Source organism: Heteronotia binoei, chromosome 4 (genome assembly GCF_032191835.1).
Source record: "Heteronotia binoei isolate CCM8104 ecotype False Entrance Well chromosome 4, APGP_CSIRO_Hbin_v1, whole genome shotgun sequence".
In the NCBI taxonomy this organism is placed as follows: domain Eukaryota; kingdom Metazoa; phylum Chordata; class Lepidosauria; order Squamata; family Gekkonidae; genus Heteronotia; species Heteronotia binoei.
Genome location: NC_083226.1, coordinates 100,331,348 through 100,358,207, shown reverse-complemented (window position 1 = coordinate 100,358,207; position 26,860 = coordinate 100,331,348). Strand labels below are relative to the sequence as shown.

The 26,860-nt window shown below is 42.2% G+C and overlaps 1 protein-coding gene across 3 annotated transcripts in view; it reads right to left on the bottom strand.

Moving 5' to 3' along the window:
- SEMA6A (semaphorin 6A) overlaps positions 1–26,860 on the bottom strand; it is a 361,125-nt gene that overhangs the window by 73,918 nt on the left and 260,347 nt on the right. For all 3 annotated transcript variants that reach the window (XM_060235561.1, XM_060235562.1, XM_060235563.1), the window contains exons 8-15: positions 26,014–26,133; positions 21,201–21,289; positions 20,094–20,311; positions 11,979–12,110; positions 10,662–10,817; positions 6,888–7,064; positions 5,716–5,856; positions 5,517–5,597 (exon numbers count right to left, since the gene is read on the bottom strand). In XM_060235561.1, coding sequence (XP_060091544.1) covers positions 5,517–5,597; positions 5,716–5,856; positions 6,888–7,064; positions 10,662–10,817; positions 11,979–12,110; positions 20,094–20,311; positions 21,201–21,289; positions 26,014–26,133 — 1,114 coding nt within the window. The remainder of the gene's footprint in view (positions 1–5,516; positions 5,598–5,715; positions 5,857–6,887; positions 7,065–10,661; positions 10,818–11,978; positions 12,111–20,093; positions 20,312–21,200; positions 21,290–26,013; positions 26,134–26,860) is intronic.

Genomic DNA, 26,860 nt, shown 5'->3' with positions numbered 1-26,860 from the left:
TAAACAATTTAATAGATGGCAAAGAAAAATTTCAGAGTTTGTGTGGGCGGGGAAGAAACCAAGAATTAAAATGAAAATTTTAACAGATGCAAAAGAGAGAGGCAAATTTCAATTACCAGACTTAAAATTATATCATGAAGCAGTTTGCTTAGTATGGATAAAAGAATAGATAATGTTGTTAAACAAAAAATTCTTAGCGTTGGAAGGTCATGGAAATAATTATTTTTTTTTGGCGAACCAAAATTATTTTGAAAGTGCCAACAAAACTAGCAGATGGTTGGAGTACAAACTCAAGAAAGAAAGAGAAAAAAGAATCATAAGATCTTTAAAAAATGATGAAGGGGAAGAGGTTGTACAAAAGGACTTAATGAAAGGAATTGTTCAAAAATTTTATCAGAACTTATATAAAAACCAGGAGATTTTTGAACAACCCCAAGTAGAATATATGGAGAATGTTAAGATGAAACAACCAAGGAGCAACAGGAAATGTTAGAGAACCCCATTGCAATACATGAAATAACTGAAGCTATAAAAAGACAGAAAAGTAACAAAACACCGGGTCCGGATGGATTACCAATTGAAGTCTTTAAATCTTTTGAGGAGGTTCTTCTGATTCCTTACAAAAAGGTAATAGAAGAAATACAAGAAACTGCTCTGATGCCAACATCGTGGAGAGAGGCACTGATCTCATTGATCCATAAAGAAGGGCCTGATCAATCGGACATTAGAAACTATAGGCCAATCTCGCTACTAAATGCTGATTATAAAATCTTCGCAGCAATTCTATCCAACAGGCTTAAAAAAGTAATTTCTACAATAGTTCAGGAAGATCAAGCAGGTTTTGTGCTGGAAAGGATGCACAATTTATTTTAAATTTATTTTAAACATCTTAGAATATTACCGAGAACACCCTGAGAAGCAATTTGCGGGCATCATGTTAGATGCAGAAAAGGCATTTGATAATGTCAATTGGAAATTTATTATAAAATCATTAGCAGCAGTTGGTTGTGGAGAAATATTCAAAAAAATAGTGGAAGCTGTATACACCAAGCAAAGTGCGAAGATAAATTTTAATGGATGCACCACAGATTTAATAGACATAGAACAAGGAACTAGGCAAGGATGTCCCTTGTCTCCCTTACTTTTGTCCTAACTTTGGAATTTTTAACAAAGACAATAAGAGAGGATGCTGAAGTTAGGGGTGCAAAAATTAAAAATGAAGAGTTTAAAATTCAGGCCTTTGCAGACGATTTATTATTTATATTAGAAGACCCCAATTCTTCTATTGGACATCTGAAGTAAAAATTAAAACAATACGGAGAGGTATTAGGATTCAAAGTTAATGTACAAAAAACCAAATTTTTGACCAAAAATATGAGTAAGGAGCAAATTGAGCAATTAGAAAGGAAACTGAGGTTTAAGCATGAAAATAAAATAAAATATTTAGGAATTTATTTAACAAACGATTTGAAGACACTACAACGAGACAATTATGAAACTTTTTAAAAAGAAATTAGAATTGACCTAGATAGATGGAGAGACCTGCAAATCTCACTCTTGGGGCAAGTGGCAACAATCAAAATGAATGTATTACCTAGAGTTTTATTTCTGTTTCAGATGGTTCCAATTATCTTACCAAAAACCTTTTTTCAACAACTCAACAAAATGGTTATGTCATTTATCTGGCAGAATAAAAAACCAAGAATACAATTAACAGTTTTGCAAGAAAGCAAACTAATAGGAGGGTTTGCATTACCTAAATGGAGACTATACTACAAAGCGTGCTGTTTAGTATGGGTAAAAGATTGGCTTGTATTGGAAAATAAAAGATTGTTAATACTTGAAGGGACAGGATTAGTAAAAGGTTGGCATGATTATATTTGGTATAAGACTCAGAGAAACGATTTTTTTTAAGACATGAGATAAGGAAGTCGATATACAGTGCATGGATAGAGGTTAAAAATGTATACTTATACACCAGCTTGGTTATCTCCGGTAGAGGCTTCTATGCATCCAAATTTATATGATTGGGGAACTAATTATAATTATGGCCTATTGCTGGATAAGGAGAATAACTTGAAATTAGATGACAACGTAAAATTGGACTGGTGGGTTAGATGTCAGGTTAAGTCAAGATATCAATCGGATAAAGAATTAGGTTTTTCCAAAACTCTAAATGAATTTGATACATTAATTCAAGATAATCAGAAACGTATCTCAAAAATATATAATTGGCTACTCCAAATTAAAATGCAAGATGAAACAGTGAAAGAGAGTTGGATAAAATGGTTAGAAGACTTTGGATTTTCTATTGATTTGGCGGAATGGGAAAAACTTTGGAAACAAAATGTAAAGTTGACAAAATCCTCGGTTTTCAAAGAAAATTTATACAAAATGATGTACCGCTGGTATCTTACCCCAGAAAGGTTGGCTAAAATATATCTGAATTACTCAAACAAATGCTGGAAATGTAGAAAAATTAAGGGGTCACTATACCAAATATGGTGGCAGTGCGAACATGCCAAAAAATACTGGACCCAGATTAATATCTGGAGCCAAAAAAATTTAAAAATAGGATTCCAACATGCACCGGAACTTTATTTATTGAGTATTTGTAAAGAGAGTATTCCCAAAACGGAGAAAAAATTATTACTCCATATAATTACGGTCACTAGAATTCTATATGCAAAATACTGGAAAGTCGCTAAAATACCTGATAGAGAAGAATTTTTATTAAAATTATTTGAAGCCGCTGAAATGGATACACTGACCACAAGGTTAAGAGATGGAAATTTACAAGAATGTAGAAAGACATGGGAACCAATATATGTTTGGGCGAGAAACTTGGGAATTGATATGAGAAAACAGAAATTGTATAATAGTAATACCCTTTAAGCTGCTTGTATGGATGGGTGGAAGGGTGGTAGGTGTGGGTGCAAGAGTTAGAAGATGTATGTTGTATAGTATGCTAGAATTAAGTGGTAATGTATGTATGTTATGTTTATAATAATAAATTTTTAAAAATGAAAAAAAAATCAATTTTGGCTCCAATTCTAAAAAACCACTCACTTTTTTTCTTTAGCTAATGAAAAGAATTCTTTACCAAGAGATTTATTCCATAAAAAATTATAATCCATTCGTTTAATATGTACTTCTTGTAGACAAACTATATTACATTTCTGTTTTTTGATCCAATGGAAGGTTGCCATCATTATACCCCTATGTCTGCAGCAGGGGTGCTCCCACATGTGTAGCCAGGAGGAGATGGAACTAAGTGGCCACTGTAACATGGAGAATGATGGTGGCCAGGTTCATGGGATGGCAGCTGAGGGAGGTGAGGCACCTCTGGGAAGGTGGGAGACAGTAATACACACCTGCCTGGGAACTCCCGTGGACAGACTGCTGTGTTCTCCCCCTGTGCCTAGGTCCTTATTCCCTGACATTTGGTACTGATGTTGTAGACCAACTACATAGCCTGACCCTGAGGAGGTGCATGGCAATGGCAGCCTCCATTGTTCTGCTTCACTGAGCACCATAGAATCCTTGAGACTGGCAGCACTGGGGTTGCCACATGGATGCCCCCAACAGTGGCACTCTGAGAGACAGCAAAGGCATTGATAAGCAGAGGGCAGCTGCACATTCATGTTCTTGTCCATCCAGCTCTGAGCTGAGCCTTCTCTCAGTGTTGCTGCTTGTCCTGCCACTGCTGCCTCCATGCCTTTTGCTGCCACTGACAAGCCAGGTTACTGGCAAGAATGCCTCCTCCCTACCCAGCCCCCCACCATACCAGACTGCAAATCCCAAGACTTGGTGCCTGTGACTGTCTTCAGCACAGCAGCTCTCTGTACCCAGGCCTGGCTGCCTCCGGGGCTCTGTTATGGACCTGGACCAGCAGTCAAGGGAGCTGAGCTGAATCAGAGCTCAGCAGCTGTGTGCATTTGGGAAACCAGAGCTGGGTAAAAGGAGTGGGCGCCCAGCCAGCTGGCCCTGCCTGTCTCTCTCCTCCTGCTAGGCTGGGGGGGGGGGGAGCTGCTGTAAGCCTGCACCTGTCCCTGTCCCTGGTCCCAGCAGCAACAGCCAGTGGCAGCAACAAGCTTCCTTTGCAAGGCTCCCTGTCACGTGGTGGAGGGTGCGGGGTGGGGAATGAGGCTGGTGGCTGGGCAGGGGGAAGTGACTGGGGCAGTGACCTCTTCCCCTCCAGCTTTTCAAGGATGGTGGTAGTTGGAGGTGCGGGGTTGAAGCTGTTTATGACCCCACCTTCTGTGCAAGCCTTCCGCTTCTGCTCCCAGGAGTCTGGTAAGAGGTGAGGGTATCCACCAGCCAAAGAAGACGCCACCTATAGTTATTAAACGGTGCAGCCAGTATGTCCCCTGCCCAACACATATGGTGTGCCCCCTCAGAAATTTAAAAGCCTCCTGATATTTGGAATCCGGCTACAGGCCTGGATGACACCCTCCTCCCAACTGACAGGTGGCTGGGGCTTCTGACAAGAGATGGTATCTTTAAAAGGGGGTGTGTTGCATAGAAGGAGTGAGGTTCCTGTGGCCCGCTCCTCTCTGCTGCATGCCAGGGATAATACTTGATTCTGCCTCCGCAACTAATGGCTCCTATTGGTCCAGCCTGCCTTGTCTATCATGCTGCCCCCACCTAGCAACACTGGGACAGAATGCTGTGGCAGAAATGCCACAGATGCCACCCTGGCAGTATTTGCCAATATTGATGGGACACTTTGTCTCCCTGTTTGGCCACCACATAACATTCCCCTTAGGAAGGTGACTAGCAGCACCACTGTCATGCCCCTGCCAGTCACCAGAGAGCACACACAAGAGGATTGCTCTGCCCATTTCTTACAAAGTACAATGGCCTCAATTCAATCATTTTATTTTCTAGGCAGAATTCAGGCTTGATTGTATTTAGAATCCACTTATTTGTCCTTTTAATGGCCCATGGTATCTGTGAACTACATCCAACATTTTGGAAACCTAATTGTACCCCAAATTGTCACTATTTTTTCAGAAGGGCAAAAGCAGGGGAAATAACACGGGAGAACACCCCCCATCCTTGAAGTGGCTTTTAAATAAAGTCAAAGATGTTGGGAGACCTCCCATATATTTGTGCCCTGAGAATCACCATGTAAGTGACATCATTATGACATGAGTTCCCCATCCCTGATAGAAGCACTTAATAATGCTGAGCAGATGTGGGGAAATACACACTACACTGTAAGTTCAGTTATCTAAAGCATTAGGGTTAGAGGGGGAGAAATGGTTCCTCCCCATTCTTCTTAGTGGCACCCCTGTGTTGCATGTAGTGTATACTTCTAGCTTTACTCAGAAAGAAACCTGAATAAAAGAATACTGTGGAAACAGGAAGAATGCCAATTTAAAAAACCCTTTTAATTATTTCCTTTCTTTACCAAAAGTGCTAGGGTTTATTGCCTGTTGATTTTCCAAAGGCATGTTTAATAATACTATTATAGAAAACCACAATATCCCTTAATGCCAATTACAACTTACCTATCTCCAGGTAAGAGCTGCATGCATGCTTCATTTTCCTTTATCCATCCACAGTATGGGTCTCTAGAAGCTATGCAGGCCCTTAATAGAGGAGATGTACACAAATCATTCTAGGACTCTTTGTTAGCACTATCAGTACTATGTTATGATTTTGAGAAAGGGGCTGACAATGAAAGAAAATATGTCAAGAAGTACCTACTTCTTGCATTTGCCGTGACGTTCACACCTTCCAAGGGGAACCCTTATTAAGCAGGCTGAGAATGCTACATAGAGGGCGCTGCTCTGCTTGTCTAATTGCATGCCAATAATTCGCTTGTCTTCCATTCCATCATAGCTGCATCTGTTTGGAAAAAATAAAAGGATTAAAGCAGCATAATTCTTGGACAACTGGATTGCAACAGTAATATTTCTAAGCAACAATAAAACCAGGAGAGCAGAAATTTTCAGTTTAGGAAAGAGGCATATAATTATGCTTATTACTTTAGACAACATTAAACAAGATTATTATATCCAGGGGTGGCCAAACTGCGGCTTGGGAGCCACGTGACTCTTTCCCACACATTGTGTGGTTCTTGAAGCCCCCACTGCCCCATCAGACAGCTTGGAGAAGGCATTTGGCTCTTTAAATCCCTTCTCCATGCCAAGCCAGTCAGCAGTTTAGAGAATGCATTTAAAGTTGCTTTCATTGTATCCTATGGGCCCATAGGATACAATGGAGAGATCGGGCCACAGCTGTGGTGCGACCCTAAAGAAGGGGTTTAAACTGGGCAGTGTAGCAGAGCCTGTAGAACAGCCGATCCTGTGGGGAGACCTCTCCCCGCAGGATCAGATGGGGCTTCAAGGGATGACAGTTTATACTGCTTCCCCTTGGCTTCCTGCAGCCGCTTGGTGCCTGGGGAAGCCAAGTGGGGAGGAAATGTTCCTGAACCTTTCAAACCTCCCACGGGAAGTTTGGGGACAGTTCATGGGAGGCATGGTTCAGAACCAAGCCATGAATCAGCTCAATTCATGCCTAAGTCATGGTTCATGGTTTGGTTCATGCCCATCCCCAGTGGAGCTTGTGAGCACGAGAATTCATCCCCATTCCTTTGCCTGTCATACAAATTACTTGCCTTGCCATGGATCACTCTTAACATATTTAAACAGTACACTGGGTGGTGAAGAGCATCATTTGCTCACCTCAGTAGTCCATTTTTCATGGTGACTTTAAAATGTATAAAAACAAAGAATAAACATTTAGAGTTCAATTAAAAACAGAATCAAATCCAGTTCCAATGTTTGCTTGTTTTCTGTGCTTGAGAATTCAAAACCAATATTGTTTTTTAAAAAAACAAAACACAACAGAACAGAGATATAATCAATGATGCATACTTTTCAGGATTGTAAATGCTCATCTCCTCCAGAAAAAGGCTGTCACTTAGGAAACCATTCTTTCCTATCCTGGCCAAGAACTTCAAAACAATTCCCTTCTCTGACCCAAGGAATACCACAGTGTGATCCTGATATGGTCCAGCAGCAGCATCTATAGCAATTTTGGTCAGGCGATATCTGAAATGACAATAGCAGAGAATGAGTGAAAGTCTATATATAATGTTTAATCATGTCCCCCCTTCTGACTGTTAAGCCCTTTTACTGTAAAATTTTATTCGTTTTTTTACAGTGATATTCAAGATTAAGATTATTGTCCTCTTTATCCCTAATTATCCCTATTATCAATTGGCATTATAATCTGATGTATCTATATTGTTTTATCTTGACATATGGGCGAACTGTAAGCTCATTTCTTTCTGTAAACTATGTTATGTTATTAGCAGCACAATCCGGGGGGGCTGAAAGTGCTCTGGAGGCAGACTTTCTGCTACGCCTGCGGTAGGGAGAGATACTCCGGCGTATCCCCCTCAGCGCTGGTGGAAATGGGGCATGCACCACTCTCTGGCTGCCACAGCGTGCCGCTGCCGTTGACTGAGGGTGGTGTGCCACCCCATTGAGTTTGGTGTGTAGCAGAGGTGCAGGGCAGCATGTTGGCACAGGAGTGGGATGACCCAGGGGCATGGCCGCTGCTGGTCGGGTCCCAGAGACCTTTTGGTGTGGGAACGCCCCCCCCCACCAGGCGCAAACCTGCACCACAGAAAACGCTGGTGTGCCCCATAGGCACTCATTGAAACCTAAACAAAGGTCGGCTCTGCCGCTGTGGAAGCTTGCAAACCCCTTAGGGTGCAGTGTGATTGCCTCACCAATCCCCTCGTGCCTCGGGCTGATGAGCCCCCTCCTCAGTACCCAATCACAGTCCCCTCCCCTCCTAGAAATACTTCCACTCTGGCTGCGCACAACTCAGTTGTTAGGGACAGCTTCGCATGATGGGAAGCTCTGCCGGCGAGCTCCCTTCCATATGGACTTAGAGGGACAGGCAGGCATGTTGGTGATGGGTTTTGCACTGCGTGGTTGCTTTGACAGTATCTTTGACTTGTGAGGGGGAGAGCGAGGTCTCCCCCTGAGGCTAACTGCTCTTGTTTCCAGGTCTCCACAGGTTATGGGCTCCTGGAGGCTCTGTCGCCCTTGACTGGGTAAGTTTCACTGTGCATCCCCAGTGTCCTCCCCCTCCCCTCGCTCTCGACCACTCGGTGTGCAAGTGTCTATGGCACTTGAACTTGGCAGTGGGCTCCGGCAGGGGGCAGTTGCTGACCCCGCTCCTTTGTGCTGCTGCCTGCTCCCTTCCCTTGGTCTGCCCTCTGCCGTGTTCCCAACCCCTGGCAGGGCACAGGGGGGAGGTGGCAGCTGCCCCGATGCGGGGAGGTGTGTCAGAGACTATCCCTTTAAGACAGCGCCCGGCTGGAACGCAGCCTGCTCCTCCAGCTGCTGCCCCCACAGGTGCTCTTGATCTCTGTCTCCATTTTGCAGATGGGACTCCAACACAGTGGCTTCCGTGTGTGTTGCTCCACCCCCCCCACTCCCTCAGCTGTTTCTGGCCGCCGCTTTGAATGAAGCCCTGCCCATGACAAGACTGCCCAGCATGCACCAAGAAAACTGTTGCACTCTTCCAGAAAAAAAAGTCTCAGCTGTGCCCCCTGTTGTCTCTCCTGTTTGGCAGCTGCTGCCCGTTCCCTGGGCAGCGCCCCCTCTACTCTGTCAGTGGCGTCTCCGAGGGAATTCCTGGGAGGGTGGGCAAACTTGGTTATTGGGGGAGGAGCGGGCTATGAGCCGCCATGCTGCCCCTGCGTGGCTGGACAAGGGAGGGGGTGCCACCCCTCAGCCTGCCTGGGCTGACGGCCTACCCGACCCCACAGGGCTGTTGTGCGCAGGGCACAAAGTGGGGGGGCTGATGAAGTGGACTATGAGTTCTGCGGCTGATGCACTCGCACTCTGAGTTGTGCGGCCCCCGGGCAAGGTGTTCCGTGCACATGGCAGGGGGCAGCAGGGCAACACAGGGGGTCTCTGAGTGGAGGGGTGTCTGCTGCTGGGCTGCTCACTCCCAGACACACATTCCAGCTGATGTCTATGACAGCGAACTCCTGCACTTGGTACTTCCTGCTTGTCTGCCTGCCATTGGGAGAGTATCTGAAAGCGGGAGGGTGTGAGGGGACTGACGGCTTCGTTGTGGTCCCATGCGGGCCTGTCCTGCCTCCACTCCCGGCTCGCCACCAAGCCAGGCTTCTCATGCGTGCATGCCCAGCCTCAATCCTGTTCCCTCCCCGTGTTGGTGGGATGTCTCTCCTTTGCCTTTGATGGTCTTCTCATCAATTGGCTCTGTTCTCTGTTTGGGCGCGAGTTGGGGATGGCTATCAGCCTCTCCGGGCTGCCTCTCCCCATCCATGACTGTCATGAGCTGTGGCGCATGTGCCAGGACTGGCCAATGGGGGTGGGTGGGCTGGCCCTCTCGTCCGGCTGCCTCCGCCTCCCTTGCGTGCCTATGCCAGCGGCATTGCCATGGCAACCGTCTCCCTCATGGCAAGCTGCGCCTCTCCTCTCCCCATGCTCCAGCGTGCCAAAGTCCTCAGGAAGTCTACTAGCGGCATGGCAGTTACACCACGGCCGGCCGCCATGTATGTCTGGATTGGGCTGTTAAGGTTATTGGAATTGGAATTAGACAATAGCACGCTATTTTAACCTCTGTATTAGCCACTGCCAGTCATTTGCTTTTCTTTCTTTCTTTCTTTCTTTCTTTCTTTCTTTCTTTCTTTCTTTCTTTCTTTCTTTCTTTCTTTCTTTCTTTCTTTCTCTTTCTCTCTCTCTCTCTCATTTATAGATATTTAGCAATTTTCCAAATCAAATTTATATTTATATCCTCCACCAATTTTTCATTTAATTGTCCAAAAAGATCCATACAAAGTGCATTCACAGTAAAAATCATGGAACTGCTGGTTTTTATTTCTTTTTATCTGTTCAATAATTTTGAGACAAACAAATTCTTTTTGCTCTTTTTTACATTGCTTCCAGCAGAGATCTCAATGCAATATTTTTCTGTGTTGGCCCAGTTATGTAGTAAGCTGTACTTTATACAGCAGGAATGGTTACATAATGTATTTTTAAAATGCATTTTTTCAGATGCTGATGTAGAGATCAGATTCCTGCAGTGAGACACAAATAAATATACTAACAACATGTAAATGTTGTCATATATGCCAGTTGACATGTGGAAAAAATGATATTCAAATCTTCCCCTAACATAAAACACATAAATCATTCAAAGTATTTTCCACAGACTAGAAATTACTTTTGCAGCCTAGTAGTGGGGGAAGAAGTCTCTATTACTGTTTCCTTTTACACTGAGACAGGATTATTTGCCTGAAAATACTCCTTTGTACACTTGTGTAAACATTGGAACGATCCACGACATATCCTGACCAGCACTATCATATCCTGGAAACAGCCTAGCAGAAAAATTTTATATCTGGTGGATGTACCCTTAAGGTACATACTAATTTTACCCGGAATTCTTTGTTGAGATATCAAAATGTTGACCCATAAGCAAACACACTTATAGGCATTTCCTCTGGGAGCTCGGCTGACAGCAGCCTGGTTAGAGTGAATGGTGTCTTTCCAATCTCTTCTTCAGTCATACTGTGGCACTTGTAATCTGGCAATATTAGAAAATCTAGGAGATGGTTGAGGGACCAGAGGGAAGGAATCTAAAGGAAAGATATTTACCTGACCATTGTCCGTAAAAACCATGGCTTGTTGCCAATTGATGGTACTGCTTCGTCCATGAGAGGATGTGTTTTTATAAAGTTTAAAGTGTCATCTGGAAATTCATTGGAAGATGTGTATTTTTCAAGCAAGTCAGAGCCAGCACAAGAACCTGGTCTAAATAAAACACAGAGTGGAAAGGAATGCAATTACTTAATGCTTTTGTATAAATATTTTACATAAACTCTCTTTCTAAGCATCTGCTATTAGGTGAGACCCATGCTAGAGGCCTTGTAGAAGCATTTGAACAATGCATAATACCACCAATTGACACATGCTTAGCTTTCTTCTGGGCCTAGTCATTCCAGAATGAGAATTTAGCATTCATTTTTGTGTATCAGGGGAATAGCTGATTTATGACCATTTGGGCACATACATTTCCTATGCAGATGAAATTTGTAAAAATGCAAGTTCACAGTTCATCCATCTACATGGAGCCCAATAAACACACTTTGGCAAGATTCTGCTAGTTCTTTAAGCATGCTCCAGATTTACTTCTGCAAGGCGTTTGTTCTTGGAATTAAAATAATTGTATTTAATTTACAAGGGAAATGTTACGTTTTACTGAAAGTGTGAAATAAAGACGCATAAAAACACAGCCTGTGGAGTGAATCCAGCCAGCGTTTGAGTAAACGTCTTCCTTTCTATGGCTCCCAAGAACCTGTTATTTTTGACAAATATGAAAACCCTAGCCTTTTAGGTATGAGTCTACAGAGTCCTCTAATAAGACACAGTGTTATCTGTCTTGGATAACTGGAATACAAATGTGCTCAGTTCATTCCTGGAATATCCCCAGTATTCTCATAGAAGCTGGGCCAAACCAATCATAGACTGCTGGCAGAAAAATCTACTTCCTTTTGCTGACTATGCCCTAATTCACACCTCCTCCTCTTTCCTTCAGTTCCTTCTCTCTCCAGTTGCTATCCTGTCTACTTGTTGAAGTGCAGGACACAATGCAAGTTTACACAGAGCAATTATGGACATGCATAGAATGAATTGTTGTATTACAATTAAAGTTTCATTATGAGAAAATTAGAAAATGCACGGAGCAAAAAATTACAATTGTTCAAATTTAGCAAGATTTGTATGGCAGTGGGTAGGAGGGAGCTTAAAAAGAACAAACATGTTATGGTTTGTTAAAATGGTGTGTATACATGGCATGTGTAAAGTATGATTTTAAAAGTCAATCAATAAGCAGATTACAAAAATGATAGCATCAGACCATCAGCAAATGGATTTTCACACCTGCCCTGCAGCACACATAGCCAATAAAAGTACCTGGGCTTGGGCACTCGTTCATCAGGAACTGGTGTCCATATTGAATCTGGAGACTTCTGTTCTTTGAATCTCCCAGTAAATACATTGGCAATGTCAAGCATATTGTAAGCACAGACAGCAGACCCAGGGATGCTGCAATGTGACATTTCCAGAAATAGTTAGTCACTCATAAGTTATGCATAATTTTCTGTCTGAGATACATGCTGCACAGAAGTCTTCCTGTCAACTGAGGCCACTCAGTTCTGAACCTTCTAACCTCAGGGTATTGACGGTAAAAGGCTATTTCCATGCAGACATTTGAGATGCACCAACTGACAGCCAGTTCCTGCCAGTTCTGCTTGCTTCCAAAAGATACAAACAACAGTATATTACAGTAATTTTGAAGACTCAAAAGATTCTGAGGTATAGTTCCGAAAACCTGTAGTACCAAGAAATTACTGCATTACAAAAAAATCACAGCCTGTTCTCTAGATGAAAACCTATGCTGTAAATTCAACACATTCTCAACATTAAATCTCATAGCTCCTTGCTGTCTGTCCACTTGCACTCTAGAAACCAGTGAGATGTTGGGATAATGTTGATGCACCTCACTCAACCTAAAAAGTTCAGCAAAATATCACTATGCATCCACTGAGGTTCTGAACATCATTTGATTTTCCTGTATGTTTCTGGCTGAGTTACTTGGAGTAGGAATTTGCTTAACTCAGTCAACTGTAAACAGTTTGCAAAAGCAAATATAGCTTTGCCTTACACCAACTTAAATTCAAATTTGGACTTTCTGATTATTTGCATGTAACCTAATAGTAGCAATCACTAAATATAATTACAGTTTTACACAAGCACCTTTGAAAGAGCTTGATGGATCTTTTAGTCAATGGCTTTCAGGTATGAATTATTCATTGATCTTCCTTTGTTGTTTACACATGATCTACTACTGCATTTGTGTCTGACTATTGCTACATGAATTTGATCAGATAGTAAGCGCCATCTGGCTGAGAATTTTAATCCTGATTTAAGGTGGCAGGCTGTATATAATACATCCAATCACTGGAATTTGGCATTTGAAAGTGGGGGTAATGCTAAGGTGAGTATAAAACAAGACACTATTAGAGTACAAACTAAATGAAATGTTAATTAGAAGGTTTTGTCCAGGGCTTTTTTTTGTAGCAGGAGCTCCTTTACATATTAGGCCACACGCCGCTGATGTAGCCAATCCTCTTGGAGCTTACAGTAGACCCTGTACTAAGAGCCCTGTAAGTTCTTGGAGGATTGGCTACATCAGCAGCGTGTGGCCTAATATACAAAGGAGCTCCTGCTACAAAAATATCCCTTGTTTTGTCTAAAAGGGTAATAAATGAAATGCCATTGATGATGAATAAAAGTATTTGAAGATCAGTTTTTGCACAACAGAAAAACTAAAAACTAAAGATTCTACTAGATTCTGCTTGTGACCATGGTTTTTGTGGGGCCTTATCATTAAGGTTTAGTGACATGGGGCCTGGGCCATCAGGTAAGTTTCATATTTGCTTGGTAGAATGGAGGCACCTGAGTAATTCTTACCAGAACTTGTGTTACAAAGATAAGGAAAGGTTAAAAAAATAGTGCCAGCTTTAGTCTGTGCTGATAATATGGCTTTCTAATAGCCTTCCGCTGCATCACATTACATTAGAAGTAGGTTCACATTAGACATTTACAATGTACCTGCTTCCATCTTGTTACAGATGAGGCAATTTACATATCCTACTATTTCTGTTCCAAGAGCTACATAAGGATACGTCTGCCCAAGTGAGATTTGGCTCCCTCACTTGCTCCCTCACTGACAGAATTCCGATTTGGAAGGGGGTGAAGCAGGGTTGCATGCTGGCCCCCTTATTATTCAACCTTTATATTAATAGCACAGTTGAGAGCCTCTCAGGACCTAAATTCACCCCTCCCACTTTGGGCTATCAAAAGATTTCTGTTCTACTTTATGCTGATGATATGGTCCTAATTTCACTTACAAAAATTGGTCTAAAGAGATTATTGCATCAGCTAGGGACTTTTTGCAAAGAAGAAATTCTCTCTATCAACTATGACAAGACCAAAGTAATGGTTTTCAGGAAAAAAGTCATAATTTCCACCTGGAACATTTTGGGCAATCCTATAAAACAATGTAACTCATTTAAGTATCTTGGTATTGCATTTAAGGAGACTCTTAACTGGTCCTCTCATGTTGCATCAATAAAATCATCTGCACTCAGATTGGTTGGGTCTATTCTAAGCTTTTACTTTTTCTAGGGGTGGTCGCTTTATAGATCCTGTTCTGAAATTATACAAGAGTAAGGTCATACCCCACCTTTTGTATGGAGTTGAAGTGTGGGGATGGAATAATGCCAATTTAGCTAGACGTGAAGTAGTTCAGAATCAATTTTTACGGCGTATCTTAGCACGTCTCAAGGGGTCTCCTGCTGCTTTGATGAGATCTGAAACTGGTATCCCTTCTCTTATGGCTCGGGCGCACTTAATAATCATTAGATATTGGAAACGGATTGAAAACTCAAGATCTAATTCACTTAGTCATCAGTCTTTCAATCTTCTGTTAGCTAAAGATCCTCAGTGCCTTGAGTTTATTAATGGCATATACTCAAGATACCTTATCCCTGATGACCTCTTGGATCCCACAACTGAAAAATCCCATCTTAGAAAATGGATATTTGACTCTGATGCCCAACTAGATCGTACTTTAATATTAAAATCAAAAACAGCACCATGGTACAAATTAATTAAACTGGAACACACAAGATCCCCATACTTAGTTAACATTTCTAATCTTGTTCTTGGAGCGAACTTTACCTCCTTACGATTCCAGTCAATGCCAACAGCAGTCATGGAAAGTCGTTTTAACCAAACTTCAGTGGCCCAATGTTTATGCATATGCTGTTCCTATGCAATTTAGGATTTACCTCACTATTTACTTTTCTGTTTGCTCTCTTCCAGTCCAAGGGCTAAATTTTTAGATGGAATTCTGTCAGACCTAGGTGCTTGTTCAGTTGAGGAAAAAACAGTATTTCTTTTATCTGATATTGATGCTTATATCTCCCAGAAATATTCAGTCTTTGCGCCCTTACAGCAAAGAAAATACGTACCAAGGTGACAATACGAAGGTATAACTTTTAGATTTATATCTACATCTTTATTGTTATTGCCACTGTATTGCATCCATTGTTATACCCTTGTTATACCTTGCATGATACTTTGTATGTTTTAACTTCTAGTTTACTTTCCTTTTTCTTGAACATAAGAACATAAGAGAAGCCATGTTAGATCAGGCCAATGGCCCATCCAGTCTAACATTCTGTGTCACACAGCGGCCAAATATATATATATACACACAGTGGCTAATAGCCACTGATGGATTTCTGCTCCATATTTTTATCTAACCTCCTCTTGAAGGTGGCTATGCTTGTGGCCGCCACCACCTCCTGTGGCAGTGAATTCCACATGTTAATCACCCTTTGGGTGAAGAAGTACTTCCTTTTATCCGTTTTAACCTTTCTGCTCAGCAATTTCATCGAATGCCCACAAGTTCTTGTATTGTGAGAAAGGGAGAAAAGTATTTCTTTCTCTACTTTCTCCATCCCATGCATTATCTTGTAAACCTCTATCATGTCACCCCGCAGTCAACGTTTCTCCAAGCTAAAGAGCCCTAAGCGTTTCAACCTTTCTTCATAGGGAAAGTGTTCCAGCCCTTTAATCATTCTAGTTGCCCTTTTCTGGACTTTCTCCAATGCTATAATATCCTTTTTGAGGTGCGGCGACCAGAACTGCACACAGTACTCCAAATGAGACCGCACCATCCATTTATACAGGGGCATTACGATACTGGCTGATTTGTTTTCAATTCCCTTCCTAATAATTCCCAGCATGGCGTTGGCCTTTTTTATTGCAAACGCACACTGTCTTGACATTTTCAGTGAATTATCTACCACGACCCCAAGATCTTTCTCATGGTCAGTCTCTGCCAGTTCACACCCCATCAACTTGTATTTGTAGCTGGGATTCTTGGCCCCAATGTGCATTACTTTGCACTTGGCCACACTGAACCGCATCTGCCACGTTGACGCCCACTCACCCAGCCTCAACAGATCCCTTTGGAGTTCCTCATAATCCTCTCTGGTTCTCACCACCCTGAGATTTTTGTAGATTTGTAACAGACAATGGCTAATTACAATAAATGAACTGACTACATATCCTGCTTTGTTTACAGCATGAATATATGAATCATGAAGCTAGGGACTACTAAAGGATGCTTGTTCTAACAAGCAGCAGAACTCACTGGATCTACCTTAACACTCAAGAAACTGTTCTACCAAGAGTAGCTTGATTGAGTTAGGCCTTTAGGCACCAAGAACCCAGCTACATAAAGCATCATCTCACCATTTTGTAAGTCTGTGGGCTATACTGCCATCTGCTCTACTCTTGTCTGCTTTCCTGCTGTGATGTCTAATCTTGCTGGTCCTAATGAGGACACCTGCCATTGCAGCTCAGAAGAGAAGAGTGGGTATTTGACAAAGCCCCACCTTTAGTTTTTGGTCATGCTAGTGCTAGTGTATGACAGACACAACTCACAAATGGAAGCATATGTGCACAATGCCAACCAGTTTGCTCCATCAGTAGCCTGGTCTATAGTGCTTCCAGGAGTTTCTTTCCTAAACAACAGCATAGTCTGAGGGAGAAGAATGGGGACTGATGGAGAAATATTGCTAACCAATGTTAAATCTCTGGTTATGTTAACAAAAGTCAGAAAAGTTGCAAGAACAAAAACCCTGAAAGAAGTTAGTATCTTATTGACTCTTTTTAGTTCTTAACCCCTCCTTTTGGCAAAAGACCTATTATACTCTATTTTATGTCAAATAAAATGTGTCTACTACTTGTGTTTGGCTGTATTTTAATTTCATGGTTTAATCATTCCCAAAGCAGCTGCTCTAATTTTGTTGTCAATACTAGTTATTATACAATGTACCCTGGACTTTCCATTTCACAGCAGTGGGAGGTCTGCCTTTGACCTTGCTGATGTCACTGACTTCAGGTAGCCAATACACAGTATAAGTATGTGAAGTGAAGCATTCCTTCTTCCCTCAAATGTTTCTTCTAATATAAAGCATGGGAAAGGAAACAGACCCTGCTAGTTACTGCAGTAATTTTTCTTTAATTAGCATATTTGCCAGAGTTTTCCTGGAGACCTTAGCACGTTTCCATAAATTACTGAGAAGTGTGTGGCAATATACCAGCACTTACAAATTCTTAACAGATGAGGTGATGCTGTAAATGTCTTTTATTAGCTGACCTAAAAACTGTGAATGTCAAAATAATGGTCCCCATTACTTTTATTTATTACTTGAATATCACCATGAACAGGCCTCTGTTGTACTGGGTGCTACACAGAGAAAAGGGAAGATATGTCTGTCCATATAAAGATAGCTCAATCTGTGATAAAACAGAATTATTCCTACCCGGCTCAAATAGTTACTTTGTGATTCACAGGGAGTTCAAAGTTCCAATAAAATATGGTACTGAAATATTGGTTGAACTACTGGATTGTGTTGTATTCTATTTGGGGCTGCCTATGAAGATAGTTCAGAAGCTTCAACTGGGTCAAAATGTGGAAGCTAGATTGCTAGAGAATGTAACTCATAGGAAATATATCTTGCCAGTTTGTTCCAATCCAAATTCCAAATGCTGGATTTGTCCTATAAGACCTGATGAACCCTGAGACTAGTGTGACTGAAGGACAACTATCTTTTATTGGTAGCTGCCTACCTACTGAGGTCATCCTCAAAGCCTTGTTCTGTGTGTGGGCATGTACCAGAGACGGGGTCTGTTCAGTAGTAGTGCCATACTTATACTCCTTCAGCTGTCAAGCAAAGATCTTTTTATTCTTTCGAGGGTTTTAGAACCTCTATAGCTGGTTTTAACTTCCTGCCTAATTGAATGTTGTCCAATGATGAAGTTTTAAGCTTCTAGTGCTAATTCTTTAGACACTCTGATATTACCACCTTTATCTTATATGTTTTTATTTGTAGTAGTTCTTCTCTTAGTCTGCTGTTTTGGTTACAAATTCCTGTTGGTTTTGGGATGAGCCACCTTAATTGGTGCATTAAGGGCTTTTTTTGTTGTTGTTGTTACAGTACTCTGTACCAGTGCCTTTGTTGTGGGCTGTCCCACATTCTGATCCTTGAATGCCAGCCCACCCCACTCAGCCACAGACAGAAACAGTGGACCCTCGGGAACAGTCTAGAGGGCATCTGCAGAGGGAGGGAAGCAATGGTAGAAACTGGTGCAAACTTATATATGAGAACTGGCACCTCCTCTTTTTTACACAAAAAACCACTGGGCTTATCAATGTACTGTGAGTTGCTTCAGTTACAAATATGTAGAGAGGCATATGTACTTTAAACAAATAAATGCTCTAAGTTTGGTCCAGGATGCTCTGTTTCATTCTGTAAGACCCATTCATCTCAATACCGTTGAGAAGCAGACATTCCAAATGAATTGCATTCAGAATCGTCTTCTTTTTTTAATGTTACTGAATCCTTGAGCACTTTTAATGTTACTGTAGTAATTATTTTATTGGTTTTATTGTTTTTAATTTATTATCTTCAGTGATCTGTAATCCGCTCTGAGCCTGCTTTGGTGGGGAGAGTGGAATATAAACCAAATAAACTAAACGAAAAACTTCTTTCATATGTTACATAGAAATATCAACGGTGGAACCACAAATGGCTTACAAAATTTCAGACTTCTGCTCCAAAGGGTAAACTTGTACTTCTTTTCGACTGTGAGATTTTCACAATACAAATGCTCATGCAGTGTCCCATTTTACACAATGGGAAGCATATACTGAGGATTATATGATTACATCACTTTTACATGACATGCCAAGCAGCTAAACAACAATAGGCGGGAGGTTCATGCCAATGCATGAGGGCAGTTCAATGGAATCCAGTTAATGCTGTACCACAGGCTGGTGGTTGAGAACTCATGCTGTCGTTGAACACTGCACAGAATACTGATCTACTTTATCCCTGAATATTCTATAATGACTAGCTACACCAAGCTGGTGTTACAGCAGGCATGCACTGTGGGTCCCAAGCTATTGGTCACTGGCCCATACCTCATGCCCTTAAAAAACATTATGTACACAAACACACACAAAAAAAACATGAGACAGAAATAAAGGAATTTTTTCTGTGTCAAAAACTAGAGTCACATGGGGTCTATTTCTTTCCACTACAAAACATTACAAGGCTTCTTGTGTGTGATTACTGAATATGTTTCAGTACATATTTTGCCACCCACACAATTATATTACAGCACTTCATCCATGCAAGGCCGGTGTGTGGGAGTCAGTGAACCAGGGGACGGCCTAGGTCGTCGGCTCCCATGGGGCTTCTCCACCACCGCCCTCCTCCCTCCCTTTGCGGCGCTGGAGCCAGCGCCGTGCTCCGCTCACCCTGCCCCCACCCTGCGCCTAGGCTGGTCCTTACCAGCTTCAGTGGCTGCACACGGCTTCTGGGCCTTTGAAGATCCCATGAGAGGAGAGTTCACTCCCCCTCACTTCTGGTTCCAGGAAGGAGGGGGAGCGAACTCTCCTCCCATGGGCCCTTCAAAGGCTTAGAAGCTGCAGCGCAGCCATTGAAGCTGGTAAGGACCAGCGGCGGTGGGGGAGGGCGGGGGGGGGGGGTGACGGAGCGACAGATCAGCCAGGGGTGGGCAGGCAACAGAGCGTGAATGGAAGGGGGGAGGGCACCCACTCTTGCCGAGGCTTTGCAAGCCTTGGCAAGGTGTGGGAGGGTGCCCGGCTCTCTCCCGCTCCCGCGCACAGCCTGATGATGTCATCATGACGTTGTCAGGCCACGCACTATATGCGTGCAAAAGTTTTTTAAAAAGGGAGGGGGTGGGGGGCAAATTTCGGCCTGGGGCACTGGAAACATCAGCCCCGGGCCTGCATCCATGTGTAATGTCTTCGGAATAATCATACACTCTTCGAATTTATTGCAATATCATCAATTAGGCAGCAATCTCCCCCCCCCCCCCCAGTACTAAAAGAGAAGGAAAGGGTCCTGCAGAGGTTACCTGTTATAAGGAGTGGAGAAAGTGGCCAAGACAATATCTCGGCCCTTGATATGGATAACATGCGTAACTGCTTGCAAAATGTTGAAGTAGAAGTGTGAATCGCCTGGAACTGAACAGTTTAATCGTGCTTTAAGGAAGGAAGTCCATTGTTTTTCCAGGACTCGTTGAGATCCACCCATGTCATTTTTGCAGACCCGAGCAACTCTTGGGAGAACGACCTACCATTAGGGAAGGAAGGAAAAATAGAGAAACTGAAATGACTGGTTACCCAGAACTTTTTACTGGAACTCTGCCTCCCACCCCAACACAAAACAAAACAAAGCAGAAATGACAATGTAGCATGCTTAATATGATCCCATGCTTCTGATTTCTGACAAAAAACAAACAGGAAAAAATTCAGCTTTAGAACTGTGTGCTATGAAAGATAAGCCAGTGGCATTTCATACACAGTAAAAAATCCTTTAGGAAACCAGTTCTCTGCCACATATCAAACTCATTTTCATGCAGACCACTCTGTTCTCTATTTCTGCAAACAAAAGCACATTCTATATTTGCCATCCATGCAGCTTACACTGCTGGCCTCTGAGGCATGCAGTATCCTCATTTTTTTTTTTTTTAAAAAAACCAATGCAAGCATTATCTGGCTTTTTATTTATGCTGGTCTTTTTAACCTTGTAAGCTTTTAAAATACATTTATTGTGGGAATATTTTTTAAAAATGCTTTCAGTAAGAGCATTCATTGTTCTTTATGATATGGCCAGACTGAAATTTCTTTCCATTTACTTCTGTTGCTCTGATGAAGGACTTCCAAATACAGCTGCTTCCTTCCTTCAAAGTCAGACTTGTAATGATTATTTCGAGCTCTGAATTAAATCAATTTACCATATGCTTTCCAGCATAATGGAGAGAAGAAAAAAGAAGTCCCCGTCTTGTCACCATCACAAGCCAGAATGTTTTATATCAAATCAGTGTAATGCTACATTCCAACCAAATCCTTGCCATGAGCAGCAGGATCCTCTCAAAACAATGAACTTGTCATTGTGATTTATGGCTTTCATTTCAAGGTCACTTCTAACCCTGGTCTATGAGGAGTTTTCACTCTCTTACCTTTCCCATGCTGTGGTACTCCACTGAGATTTCTCGAAAGAAGAAATAGATATAGTTGCCATAATCCAATGCCTGAACAAAGTAAGGCTCTGAAAACAAGTCAAAACATTCTGATCATTTACATATAAATAAAGCTAGCCAAACAAACTTAACACAGTATATATATATATATATATATATATATATATATATATAAGTTTTCTTTTCTTCAGAAAGACTTGTAGCATAGACACTGGGAAACTTATGAAATTAGATAGGTAAGTAGTGAGCCCTATTCTTATGTGATATTAACTGCAGGTTATTGCAGAATAGAATGAAAATTAGAAGATTACAAAATGGGAATTCACAAGGACTACCAGTGGACATCTCATTTTCCCATTCTCTCCATTTCAGTTTTCCCTTCCCTGAAAGCACCCATAGACTTTCTCCAGTCCCTTACTTCCTTCCCAGGTATGAAGCTAAGTGACTCTAGTTGGGAGAACGGGCTACCATTAGGGAAGCCAGTTTGGTGTAGTGGTTAAGTGTGTAGACTTTTATCTGGGAGAACCGAGTTTGATTCTTCACTTCTCCACATGCACCTGCTGATGTAACCTTGGGTCAGCCACAAGTTCTCTCAGCTATTCTGCTCAAGAGCAGTTCTTGGACAGCTCTCTCAGCCCAACCTACCTCACAGGTTGTCTGTTGTAGGGAGGGGAAGGAAAAGGAAATTGTAAACTGCTCTGAGACTCCTTCACATAGTGAAGGGCAGGTATAAATCCAATCTCTTCTTTTTCTTCTTCTCCCCTGCAACCTCTAAACAGAAAAACTATGGTTCACTTGCTCATTTGTGGCTGGTGGGCCAAGTTGCACTGTGGGGGACATGCAGAGTCTTGAGGAGGGTACATCATTTCCCCCTGAATCCCACTCCCCACACCATTTCCAGTTTCCCTCCTCCTGGCAGCCCCCATATTCTCATATTTCCCTGCTTCTTCTCTCCTTCCCATACATTCACCAATTGGCCCGCCTTTTATCTGTCCCCATCTTTGTCTATGTTTACATTTATTTATTCTATTTATGCCCACCTTTCTCCACAATGGGGATCCAAAGTAGTTTATAACATTTGCTTCTCCTTCATTTTATCGTCATAACACCCCTGTGAGGTGGGTTAGGATGAGAGTCCATGGTGGTAGTGTGGGGGTTAAATCTAGGTCTCCCATGCTTGATTCTGAAACTCTAACTAGTTCACCACATTGGCTTTCATGGTGTGGCTGCTGTTGAACAGTCAGGTCTGGGTGAGTTACACCAACTTGGTGATAGCAAATGAGTTCTCCCTCAAAGGTCAAAGCAACCCTGGAAAGAGCCTTCCAGGTTCCTTTCATGACAGAAGCCAAGGCTTTAAGTCTGGCAATACTCTTATGGTTGCCTAGCAATGACTACTGAGGACATTTGTTTCTTAAAGTGACAGGCACTGCTTCTATAATTTTGTAGGGTTTTAAACAAAATGTGTGTGTATGCTTTCAGATTCTTATGCAAACCTGGGGCTTTTTAAATTTTGTAGAAAGATCAGTCTTGTCTTCTCATAGTTCTAGTCTTCAGATTTATGTATCCACAGATTTGGCTATGTTGAGAATATATTAATGACATGGACACACTTCTTTGTTGTTGTTTTTTTAATTACTGGCTGTTTCTACAACCCGAATACTGTTTCACTGTTTACTGAATGTTCCATCTTGTGGACTGTACTGAATCACTCTGTAATCTGTATTGAGTCCTAGTGAGAAAGGTGAATTATAAACAGTCTACCATCAGTTGCTGTCTAGCCTTACAGTGGCTCTCCTCTTTCCTCCAAGGTCTGGGACAAAGGGTGGCAATTGGGGAAATGCTGTCCGAGAGACACCCACTTATTTGTGGGGTGCCCTAGGGGGCAGTCCTTTCCCCAATGTTGTTTAATATCTATATGCATCCCCTTGCCCAGATGGTCAGGAGGTATGGGCTGGGTTGGCATCAGTATGCGGATGACACCCAGCTGTATCTATTGATGCGTGGCCGGTCCGCTTGTGCCCCGGAGAATTTGGACCTGGCGCTGCAAGCCATGGTATCATGGCTCAGGCTTAGTCGGCTAAAGCTGAATCCAATGAAGACAGAGGTTCTCTATCTAAGTTGCAGTAGCCCGGGAAGGGTGATTCCTCTACCAGCCTTCGATGGGGCGCAATTGATGCCAGCGTTGAGGGTTCTGAGCTTGGGAGTACTCCTGGAGTCCTCCTTAACTATGGAGGCCCAAGTAGCAGCCACTGCCAGAGCTGCTTTATTTCACCTTCAGCGAACAAGGCAGTTGGTCTATACCTTGAGCACAGTGACTTAGTAATGGTGATCCACACCTCGGTCACCTCAAGAATCAATTACTGTAATGCTCTCTACATGGGGCTGCCCTTGACTCAGATTCGGAAGTTGCAGCTGGTGCAGAATGCTGCAGCCGGGCTACTAATGGGGCTTCCTTGTCAGGAGCACATTCAGCCTGTGCTGAGAGCGCTGCACTGGCTGCCTGTTGTGTACTGAATCCGTTTCAAGGTCCTGGTATTAACCTTCAAAGCCCTATATGGCCTAGGACCTACCTATCTGCGGGACCGCCTTGCCCGACATGTTCCCCAGAGAGCACTGTGATCAAGCTCTCAAAATCTTTTGGCTATCCCTGGGCTAAAGGAGGCTAGGCTCAACTCCACCAAAGCAAGAGCCTTCTTGGTTGTGGCCCCAATACTTTGGAACACCCTTCCAGAAGTCATCAGGGCCCTGCGGGATTTATCGCAGTTCCGCAGGGCCTGCAAGACTGAACTGTTTCGGATGGCATATAACATCTAATGGGAGAGGGCTGCCACCACATCTGGATCCATAGCGCTTTTATTACTAACTGCCCAGGATCTATGAGCGTGAGAAAGAAAATATTACATGATCTGCCTGAAGCAGCACCACTGTCATTTATCTGATTGTTTTAATATTGTTTTTGTTTACTGTCTATTTTATGCTGTTAGCTGCCTTGAGTCTGTATGGAATGGGAGGGATATAAATATAACATAAATTAATTAATTAATTAAAATAATCATGATCTGTGTTCTGCACAGGTTCCTATGCATTTATCACTGCTTGTTTTCTCTGTCCATTGTTCTAACTACATATTCTTTGAGAGACAAAGAATACCTAGAACCAATGTTCCCTCTAGCTGCAGAGTCTTGTGAGCAAAAATTCTACTTTGTGAGCTATTGTTATTAAATTGTGAGCTACTGCATAAATTAGTGTGCTCTGGGGTCATCTTTCCTGAGCTAAGACAAAAAGGTGTGAGCTGGAGGCTAAAAACCTGTGAGTTAGCTCATGCTAATTCAGCTTAAAGGGAACACTGCCTGGAACCCCTAGATTATGCAAGACAATGAGTCAGAGAGAAAAATATTTAATTTGCATAATTTGGATACAGATTTTTTTTAAGAACCTTTTTTTAGGATCAGGGTTAATTTCCCCCCAACCTATAATCTCATTTAGATTCCTGCTTAACTGTAAAACAACTACTATTTTAAAGGAAAAATTGAGGTTCAAGGCGTCATTTCCAAACTTTTGGTTGCATTTCTGTCTACAAACAAAACCCTTTTAACAGCCTTGTAATGCTATGTCAATCCATTCAGAATGTTGTTGTGAAAGAAAAAGTAGCTACAATCTTAACATGAGGTTATTTTTGTGTGTGTGTATGTACAAAGTGCCCTCAAATCACAGCCTTAACAAGGCTACTATGGTGACCTTAACAAGGGGCTTTCAAGGCTACAAAGGCATGCGAAAAGCAAAGGTGGTTTGTCATTTACTCCCACTGAAGAGTCTTCCTCAGTGGTCTCCCTTCCAAATACACCAAGATCTGATGAGATAAGGCTATACCATGTCACTGTCCCTCACTCAATGAGTTTATTTAGAATACACCAATTGTCTAATTCAGTAACATTCATTTAATAATACATGACAATGAAATGGCAGTTTGAAGAAGAAGAAGAAGAAGATATTGGATTTATATCCCGCCCTACACTCCGAAGAGTCTCAGAGCGGCTCACAATCTCCTTTACCTTCCTCCCCCACAACAGACACCCTGTGAGGTGGGTGGGGCTGGAGAGGGCTCTCACAGCAGCTGCCCTTTCAAGGACAACCTCTGCCAAAGCTATGGCTGACCCAAGGCCATGCTAGCAGGTGCAAGTGGAGGAGTGGGGAATCAAACCCGGTTCTCCCAGATAAGAGTCCGCACACTTAACCACTACACCAAACCGACTCTCCTTGATTGTTTTATTTTTACTGATGGATCTTAATGTTGCAGAACAAATTCTCTATACCTCATAAAGCTATGATAGCTACCTAATATAATCAGAGGGAAGGTCTGGTGGTTCCACCACCGCATCAAAAGACTCCCCATCTTTTTCCCAGCACTCCATCTTTTCCCTAATATAACAACATTTCTAGGATTTTAAAAACCAACTGGATGTAACACATTTGATTCTAGTGCCTCTTGTGGCTTTCTATCAATATCTAGTGCCTAAAGAGGGGGGAAACCACAGTGAAAGGAAGGTACAAGTAAAGAAGGTAGTTTAGTTCTTTCCACCTGACAGAAGGCACTGTTGAAATGAAAAGTATGGCTGCCAGGTGCTTTAAACTTTCTTTCTTTCTAAAAACCACTAACAGGGATAAGAGAGGACTGGACTGCAAAGTGGCATAGTAATAATAAATAAAACAACACAGCAAGGTTTGTCAGGAATCCAAGTATCTAATCAAAAGTGCTGCCCTTTCCCTCTCCTCCCATCTTTTGTTTACTTACCTTTCAACCATTTTGAATCATGCTTGACTGTCCGCAGAGTAGGGCTGTCTCCAAGGCTCCGGTAAATGACTGCATCTATTGCAAGGAAGTCTGTCACAGTGGCAGAATATAGCTTTCCCTCTTCCAGGGTGGGAGAGGAGAAAAAGAGAGACAGAGAAGGAAAGAACACAATAATTAGAGAGATAGGTAATCAAAAATAGTTCCAGAAAACCTAAGTATGATAATTCTATTCAATATATCATAGTGAACACCCAATATCTGTATTTTGGTCAATTAGATATATTAGGACTGAAATGTATGGCACTGCTCCATTTTGAATTATTCTCTTCTACAGTATCGTGTGATCCATCCACAACTACTAGGTCGAATGTAACACTAATTACATTTTTATGAATATACACAAATCAGATAAATTAGGTATGACTAGGGGCAAATTCATGCATGCATTCACTTCAAAAACCATCATCTACTCAGGTAACATGTGGCTAGTCCATTGTCTGCCTGCTTAGTATTCAGAGAGATAAAAAGGCTCCCTTCTAATAATGTTTAGAGATGTTAACTATGGCAAGAAGAGCTTCAGAAACTGATGGCATTGTCTGCACTTGAACACTTCAAGAAGGAAAGGAGCAGCAAGAACTGTTGACACCACTCCTTGCCAATTCATCCTCTTTAAGAGCTCAGGAGATTGTTTTCAAGTAGCTAAACTGTCCTGGCTAAACAATAGTAGATGCTGTTGATGCAAATAAAAAACAACTACTTTAAGATAAATCAACAAAAATTCAGAGAAATGCAAGTTGATGTGGGTGTGGAGCCCAGAGATTACAGGAACCTCAGTGGGGCACCATGC